This window comes from Maniola jurtina, chromosome 18 (genome assembly GCF_905333055.1).
Source record: "Maniola jurtina chromosome 18, ilManJurt1.1, whole genome shotgun sequence".
Taxonomy (NCBI): domain Eukaryota; kingdom Metazoa; phylum Arthropoda; class Insecta; order Lepidoptera; family Nymphalidae; genus Maniola; species Maniola jurtina.
The window spans coordinates 5,498,101-5,507,246 of NC_060046.1; the positions used below are offsets into that span (position 1 = coordinate 5,498,101).

Sequence of the window (9,146 nt, forward strand, 5' to 3'; positions counted from 1 at the left end):
AGTCAACGTCAGTCGCAAGTCAACACAGTCTGTCAGATTGTATGCATGGCTATGCTTTGCTATTGTCTATGATGTTTGGCCAATACATGCCTATAATATTATGCTTAAATAGGCAAATGTTTGTCCAAGCCAGGTCCAAGCTGCATGATTTATTGTCTATACTGAATACTCTACAGTAACCAAGTCAATGTTCATTACAACTCGCACTCGAAAGTCGAAGGGTTCCGTACCATCGTAACTACAAGATTATGTACTTTTTAATTTACATGGCGACCATTTAAAAAAAATATTATTTGTTGCTAACGGCAATAGAACTAAACACTGTGAAACTTTTAACACAGTTAGATAGTCCACTCAGACAGACGGACGGACAGCGGAGGCTTAGCAAGAAGGTCCTTTTTTTTTTGTTGACGCTGGGGAATGCATTTACGCATCCCCCCCGGGAGCTAGCCAGCCAGCCGTAGGCAGCCAGCCAGCTGAGGGAGGGTATGTGGGACTCGCCGGCCGAGAGGCGACCGGAATACCCACTAAACCCCAGCGGCGCTACTGCGTCGCCTGGCGACTGGGTCACGGGAACGCCGAAGCAAACAACCGCGACCCAGCCAGCGACGTCTGCCGAGGCAGACCCTCCACCGGGGACCTACTCGCGAGGTCCCCCCACCGCACCTCCGGGCCGCACCAATGTAGTGCGTCCCCAGACCCTGGGACCCAACAGGCGACATCCGCAGACTGGGTGCGGTACCCTAAAAAGCAATACATATTTGTATTGTAAACTGTAGAGCGTCTAAAGGTATATGGCCCATCCCTGCACCCTGAATGTAAACTGCAACTATGCAAAACCATTTAGAAAGAATGCGACAAAGATGTAGATGTATGTTAACTTAATGAAATTATTGTAGGTACTTGGAATATAATTAATTTAAGTTCTAAAATAAAATATGGTACTTACAATTTCTCAATTTATTTATTTTAAAAGAGACCTAATAATAACATAAATATTTACAGATAATTATGTAATAAAAATGTGTTTTTTTTTTTGTTCAACAGCTATAACGATTATATTATTATCAAACATAAAGAATTTTTACTGTACCCCATCTCTTAAGAATGCTAAAAAGTTAAGTAAACTCAGATATAATTTTTATCATTATAACCGGATGAACAATGCGCAAATGCGTAACGGACAGACAGACAGACAAACATTAATTTTTATAAGAAAGATACATTGAATTAAATAAAAATCAATAATTGAATTAAATAAATATTTAACAAAATACAATACTTCCAAAAAAATTAATACTACTACTATATTATATTATATCAGTAATACCTGACTGTTCCATCCGTAGACTCTTTTTTAAAGGCAAGAACCGATTTTCTTGCCAGTTCTTTGTAGGAAGAGAATTTTTAATCAGTGGTAGATTTACTTGGCAATTCGAAAGTACCCACTTTGTATTTTTTATTCAAATAAAAACATTTATATTATATTCTATTATAATGTACATATACAGTGCACTTAAAAGGCTGCACTGCATCTTAAATAAACATTTAAAAATCTAGAAATTAAATATTTAAAAATATTGTAAAACATGTTCACGAAGTCTTTAATTTTTTCAGAAAAGTGTTTATGCCAGGCTGATTTTTCAATACCTCTTGGTTTGCTTTTTTATTATCTATTTTCGATTTTTTCCCATCTTTATCATCTGTTGGTTTTGATTTCTTTTTCTTTTCAGTTTTGGGACTTTGTTGTTCACCATCTATCTTTTTCTTTTTTACCTTCTTTTTCTCTGGCTCTACACTTTCATTTGCAGGTTGTAACAATGGGGTTGGGTCATTCATAATCATAGAGAATTTTCCGAAATAATCCCATATAGCATCGGCACATTTTTCTGGTTTCCCTCCATCTTCTGTCTCCCAAGATAAGCCATAGAACCAAGGTTTTAGCTTTTCCGTAGGCTTTTTCATTTCATTTTCAAACTCGTCTTCTAAGTGCTTGAGTCTGGCTTTCTGTGTTTCTGGCGAAAGGGATTGTACATCGTCTTCGTCCAAGGTTGCTTCCTGTAATTTTTAATACATAGCACTTTTCAAACGATTCTATACATTATAAAAGTATTAGACAAGCCACTGCTATAGAGACAAATCCATTTGTATTCATCAAACTCATTATGTAATTTGTAAATCTAAATTGTAGGTTATGATGGGAGTTAGAATCTACAAGCGCTTTTAGGGTTTGGCTCTCCCCTCACAGTTTATATTTTAATATTGAACATAGAATTACTGAATATAAGGCGAATATAATGTAGTCTTACCTCATCACTCAAGTACCCATGGGGCACAAACACTTCATTGTCAACCTCGTACTCGTCGGCGTCTTGCTCGTCTTCGCTGCCCGCAGCGCTGCCGTCGAGGCTTTCACCGTCTTGCTCTTCCTCCCACTCCTCGTCACTGTCCACTTCATAGTCTAGGAGCTTCTGATAACACCAGGAATAACTATATTAATCTAAAATACTTAGTTTATACCCACTACAACTGCCTGGATTCAAAATTCTTCTTTATCTATTATTACGCACTCATCCAATATAAATCTGTGAATATACGGATATAAAAACTTGGACCAAACTCGGGTATTACTTACGAACTAATCCGATCTCTAATCAAATCCAAGCTATTTATTGCACATCTTTGACATATCTACGTCATACATTCGATTTTAATCCAAGGCACATCCGATAAATTCTCATGGATGATGGAGAGAAGCCGGATGACGGAAGTCGGAGATAGTGCATAAGATACCATACAAATAGTTCTAAAACTACTTCGGAACGTATTTTCATGGATTCGGTTCAGTTACTGTGCATAATCGCTTAATCTCCCAAATCTTAATAAACTCAAGGAATGTTCCAATTCTCAAATTAAATTTCCTTACCTCATCAGTCTTGAAAGGTTGCCTTGGCTTAATAAAGGAACTTTTCTTCCTCCAGGTACCCCAGTATGGTGGTCTCCGGTTGTCGTGGAATGCCAACAGTTTGGGACGGAGTTTCTCATGTGGTGCTGAGTCACATGTGATGATCTGACTTACACTGTCCACTGGTGGTGGTAGTTCATCTTCTGTAATAAAAAAAAATATAACATTTAATATATAGTATAATTATATTTTATTTTTAAGTCCTAAATTTTCCAGGATAAAAGTAGTCTATGCTGTAGTATAGTGTAGTAGTATAGTACCTAGATAGGGCTGAAGAGTTCGTCCATATGGATTAGGATTTTCCTATGGGAACTCGTTGACTTTCCAGGGTAAAAAGTAACCTATGTCCTTCTCCGGGATACAAGCTATCTCTGTACCAAATTTTGTCAAAAATCGTTACTTAGAGGGCAGTGAAAAGCAAGCAGATAGACAGAACCACTTTCACATATTATATAATAATATTAGTATGGATTAATGTTTGTGTGTTGTTAGTTATCTATGCAAAATTGCAAACAAACAACATTGATTGTCAGGTTTAGTTGAAACTTTATAAAGTTGCTTGAAGGTTTCCCACATATTGCCATCAATATAACAGATGGTGTGCTGTCAATAAATCCATACTAATAACATTATAAATGTGTCTGTCTGTCTGTCTGTTAACTCTTTTGCATCTAGGTGTTTTAAAATCTTTTAATAAGAAACTATCTTACCAACAATCATAACATCGTCATCATCCTTATCAGTCAACGGCCAAGTTTTTCCATCAGTCAAAGGCTTTCTTGAACCATCCTTCAAACTTTTTATATACAGTGACGTCTCTGAGACATTTTGTTCTAGCAACAAATTGTCTAAAGTTTTCTTACTATCATCATTCAAACTAACTCTAGTGGTGGGAGCTAATCTCATATCAGATTTGATTGTGAAACTTGATAACATATTGTTTTTGCTGACACAATTGGTAGTAACTGACTCCTTTTCAGCTTTTTGTTTTGGAACAAAGAACGAAACAAAGGCCTCTGCTGCTTTCTTTTTCTTTTGCTCTTGCTCCAGTTTCTCTTGTTCTAATGCTTCTTGCTTTTTTTTCTTTTCGTCTTCTCTGGCTTCTTTCTCCTTTCTTCTCTGTTCCTCCTTTTCTTCCTTCTCTTTGCGCTTTTGTTCTTCCTTTTCTTCTCTTATTTCTGAAATATAAAAAATATTATGAAGTATAATATAAATAATCTAAATAGAGCATAGAAGTTTTTAATTAAATAAAAAGTGGGTAAGTATATTTTATCTTTTAAAGCAAATTTAACTATCAGAGTTGTAAACATTAGAAAGAAATTCGCGACGTATGTACCTAGTTATGTCACTCTCAATTGAATGTTCAAAAATTGATTAGACAATTATATTATAAAGAACTTGAAGCATAATTGACATAGGCATATCAGAAAACATGTACTGAATTCCCAAATACACAATTAGTCAGTATACTTAAAGATCTGAAAAGGAAAGACATACTTTTTTCTAACTCTTTCTGTTTTTCCTTCTCCTCTTTTTCTTTCCTTCTCTGCTCCTCTTTTTCCTCTCTTTCCTTCTTTTTCGCTTCCTCTTTTTCTTCCTTTTCCCGTTTTTTCTGTTCATCTTTTTCTCGTTTCTGCTTTTCCCTTTCCTCTTTTTCTAGTTGTTTCTTTTTCTCACGCTCTAATCGTTCCTTTTCTCTCTCTTCTTTTTTCTTAGCAGATTCTAATTTTTTTTGCACCTGTAATACATATAGATTGCAATAAGGCTTATTTCACATATGAGATTAAAGTAAATTAGCACAATTAAATAAAGTGCTATATTTTTCTGCAGGGAGCAGAATTATATTTTTAAAAGGGAAAGCAATAAAAAACCAGTTGTTTTAATTTATTTTAGAGATTAAGCTATTAATTCTGGTTATTATCACTAACAATTGATAATATGAATGGTTAAACGTAAAAATACTCTTAGTAGAACTGAATAGGAAGAATTTGAAAGCTCAGCTGGTTAATATCCCAAGAAAAAGCCAACCAATATAGAAAAAGGCAGTGATAGCCTAGTGGATAAGATTTTGGTCTTGCAGTCGCTGGGTTCAAGGTCTGTTCCAGGACATGCACTTCAAATTTTTTGGAGTTATTGCATTTAAACAATTTAATATCATTTGCTTTAACGGTGAAGGAAAACTAGTGAAATAACCTGCATGTCAGAAAGTTCCCCATAGTGTTCTCAAAGGTGTGTGAAGTCTGCCAATCTGCATGGTAGAACACACCCAAATGCTTCTCATTCTGAGGACACCCATGCTCATTAGTGAGCCAAAGATAGGTTGATGATGAAGATGATGATTGGAAACAACACAACTTTAGTTAAAGTATGCCTTTTTAAGTAGATACAGTTACATATAAAATCTAACTAAAAAGTGTTGCTTTAGTTTTATTTTACTTACAGCATAGCAAAATAAAATATTACACTGTGAAACTTACCTTATTTAGATAGTGATAAAGTATTAATTGCCTAAATTACAATAATGCAACTGTTCTGATATTTTTAAACACTTTTTGACATCCGTAAGCCCGTTTGGTCAGTCATCAAAAGTTGCAACCATAGAGATAGTAAATAAGATTTGTCCAAGGTTGCAACACAACTCTGCTAAGGACTACAACATTCTCTTTCATCACAACTCATCACTGGCCTACAACTGAGGATGGGTCATTTCTCAGTTTGAGAAGTGTATGAGTATAGATTGACAAGTGATGAAGGGTATTTATAGAGAAAAAGTACTTACTCGCTTTGGTGTTGAATTTGTGTTTGTTGAACTATTCATAGATACATCTCCTTGACTATTTGTAAGAGATCCTTTTCGGTTTGAACGCCTAGGAGTAGATGGATCAGAACTGAGTGATTCATCACAATTACTAACAACTGAAGTGTCTAAGTTTTTATTGTCTTCAATTTTTGTTTTGATTCTCACACTCCTTTTGGGAGATTTGGCACTTGTATCTTGTTCTTCTATCTCTTTTAAGTCTATGTCCTCCTGGTCTCTCTCTGCATTTTGTTTCTTGGGACTATGTTTATGAGATTTATTGACATCACTATTACTATCTGTAGAACCATCAGATTCCTCTGAAGGAACATTGGGTTTGGTTTCATCACTTTTAGTCACATTATCTATGCTATTTGAGTTATTATCTATATCTATAATATTATTTTCTGTGACGTTTGTTAGTTTTTCTATTGCCTCTTTTTTTGTGTCCTCTTTTTTAGTGACATCTTTATCTGTGTCATCTGCCTCATCAATATCCATCTCTTCCAAACACTCAACTTTATCACTTTCATTCCCATCGCAATTCTCATCATTTTTTACAGAACCGTTTTGTACAGTAACTGTTTTAGAGCTTTTCGCACCTCCTTTCCTCTTCTTAGCACCTTTAGACTTCTGCAATTTCTTTTTCCATGCAGTATCTACTAGTTTCACCATGGGATTGAGGTGTACGGGGACTTTTTTAACTTCTGTCGCGGTATTGCTATCATCGTCGCTTATCACTAATATAGGGTCTTCTTGACTATTTTGTTTTGGTATTTTACCCACTTTAGTATCTGGTTCGGGCTCAGGGGCAGACAATTTTCGTTTTCTAGATGGAGGAGTTATAGGTTTCGGCGACACTTCACTCAAAGTTTTGAATGGAAGACGTGCTTGTTTTAAAACTTTTTTTGACGGCGTAACTTCTTCACTGTCCGATGATTTTGGAGTTTTCATGTTTATGATAGATAAATATCAAAATACACAAGTAAATAGTACGTTACTGTATTAAGTTTTGTATTTTATTAACAAAAAACAATCACATCACAAAATGCACCTTTTGACTTTGTTTAACTTTGACATTGACAAACAGGAAAACGCGGGAGTTTCGTACAATCGGATACAAGTACTATAATATTATTATATAAATACTAGCGACCCGCTCCGGCTTCGCACGGGTGGACATTTATTTTTTCTATTTTCCGGGATAAAATATAGCCTATACGGATTCGGAAGAATCCCTCTAAGTAAAGGTAAAAGAAATTTTGAAATCGGTCCAGTAGTTTTTGAGCCTATTCAATACAAACATACAAAAATACAAAGGTTTCCTCTTTATAATATTATATTAGTATAGATAGTAAAGATAAAAGAACCAGGAAGAGAACTCATTAATTTTGAATTAATTTAAACAACACGTATTGTGTGGAATACATGTTGTTTTTAAATTATTTTCAATTCAAAATTAACGAGTTCGTTTTTTAATTAATTAATTTAAAATATTGTAAAATATAGTCCAAACTCCAATGCAATTCGAGACAATATTATGTATATCCTGTCCAAAATCTATGTACCTATTTCCGGTGCGTTGATTAGGTTTCCCAACCTGGGAGCATAGACCATACATCGAATATAGAAGTTTATAATCAAGGAGTATGTAATCACTACGTGTTTTTATAATATTTTCGACTACGATAGTCGCAAGTCGAAATTCAAAACATAAAATGGGAATAGTTAATATTAAAAAGAAATCCTCTGTCAAAAAATCAATGTGTTATTATCATTTTTAAATAAAAATATTCATCTAATAATCTAGACCTCGATAAAGGCAAAAATATGAGCAAGAAATTTGAATTTAGAGATGTGTCCAGTGGATTTCAGAAATTAAGAAATTTTTTACTGGGCAGAAAACATGTCTTGCACGGTAGATTTCCCCCACTGTTGTCTCCTAGAACGCTCCCTCCGCCTGATATACCTCGGGGTCCTGATAGTAAATATTCGGACATGTATTATTATCAACGAAGTGTTTATAATTCCATCCAGCCTCCTGTAGTAGCACCGATAGCGGAAGGACCACCTATTTTAAGAGATCCTACAAAAAAAGCCGCGGCTGGTGGCATACGTGCTGATGCCGTAAGTAATTGTTAATAGTATTAAGGTACCTATGCCTTAATTTAGATGTGCTCTGTACATTGCTAATTGCTACGTAGTTACAACTTTATGCAAAGCTTTTGGGCAGGTTCATGAAAATAAAAAGCACCCTAGTTAATAAGATTTTCTTTGCTTTTATAAAACGACCTTGTATAGGTACTATTAGAATCTTTGAGCTTTTTGCATAGTCAAGAAAATATTACTTAATCGATCTTTCTACAACGAGGTAACTAAATACGCCTAACTACCTTTTTTACAGTTTGTGCTAATTTATAATATTTCAGATTAGTTTCAACAGTGCGCCCACTCCAGGTCCAGCGTGGTGGTGGGACGGCCACTGTTATTATGAATGCGTACCAGATCCTTCTAGTTACCCTTCTCCAGCACAAGAACCGGATCCCTATTGTCCCCAAGAAGCTTCATCTTCTTCAAAATAATCTTATTGTCTTAGTTTATGATTTAAAATATATAACTTACTAACTAAAACGTTGTTATTTATTTATTTATTTATTTATTTTTTATTTATTAATAATAAAGAATTAAAGTCTCTATGCAGCCCCAAAAAAAAAAATATTACCTATCTCTCAACTTTTACAAGATTGGGACTTGGGAGTTATCTAAATTCTACAAGCGTTCTGAAATGATTTTAGGCACTCATGTTCAACAGTACGCCGCGAGAAAAATAAGTAATTAATTTTATCATGTGCGTTTAGCTTTACATAGCATAAAGCACGATTAGGTTTTTTTCAAATATCTCTAGTCTATTGATTTCTTCCTGTCTATAGCCTACGGGTACCACGTGATCATGCACATGATCAATGATCTTGCTTACACTTCCCGCCAATTTTATCCAAAATTCAAACAGTCAATCAGAGACGAGTTTTTGTTGTTTTAGTGATTCTTTAAAAATAGAAGGAAAATAGTATTTTACGAATTGCAATCATTTTAGAACCAGTTTTAATATAATAAAACCTTGCGTTAAAATTAAGTAAATGAGTTTCTAACAAGGACGAAGTCCCGGGTAAGATTTTAGTTTTGCTGAAATACTTAAAAGTTAAAAAAAATGAGTGAAAGGTGAAATGGGTGAAAGGAACATTATTAAGATTTTTTTCAGTTAAGCAAGTACTTAGACGTACGTTTTGTTAGACTTGTCTTGGGTAGACTTCGATTGATCTAATCGTAGATACTAGATACCTATATGATGAGGTAGGTACTCTGGTAAGTAACTTTATAACTGGC

General features: G+C 34.7%; 2 protein-coding genes across 3 annotated transcripts; one reads left to right on the top strand and one right to left on the bottom strand.

Moving 5' to 3' along the window:
• Positions 1-1,331: 1,331 nt before the first annotated feature.
• On the bottom strand, positions 1,332-6,854 carry LOC123874656 (chromatin assembly factor 1 subunit A-like). 2 transcript variants are annotated; one of them, XM_045920159.1, is made up of 6 exons: positions 5,745-6,854; positions 4,463-4,703; positions 3,676-4,143; positions 2,927-3,108; positions 2,310-2,468; positions 1,332-2,058 (listed from the first exon to the last, which is right to left on the bottom strand). In XM_045920159.1, exons 1-6 carry the CDS (start codon positions 6,714-6,716, stop codon positions 1,594-1,596), a joined length of 2,487 nt encoding a protein of 828 aa, XP_045776115.1. In that variant the 5' UTR covers positions 6,717-6,854; the 3' UTR covers positions 1,332-1,593. The 2 variants fall into 2 exon arrangements, with proteins under 2 accessions (XP_045776115.1, XP_045776114.1); XM_045920158.1 differs by having other exon boundaries at positions 2,310-2,471; positions 5,745-6,853.
• A 568-nt stretch (positions 6,855-7,422) lies between these two features.
• Positions 7,423-8,387, top strand: LOC123874660. Its single transcript, XM_045920163.1, has 2 exons — positions 7,423-7,889; positions 8,192-8,387. The coding sequence occupies exons 1-2, from the start codon at positions 7,593-7,595 to the stop codon at positions 8,342-8,344; spliced, it is 450 nt and encodes a 149-aa protein (XP_045776119.1). The 5' UTR covers positions 7,423-7,592; the 3' UTR covers positions 8,345-8,387.
• Positions 8,388-9,146: the final 759 nt, after the last annotated feature.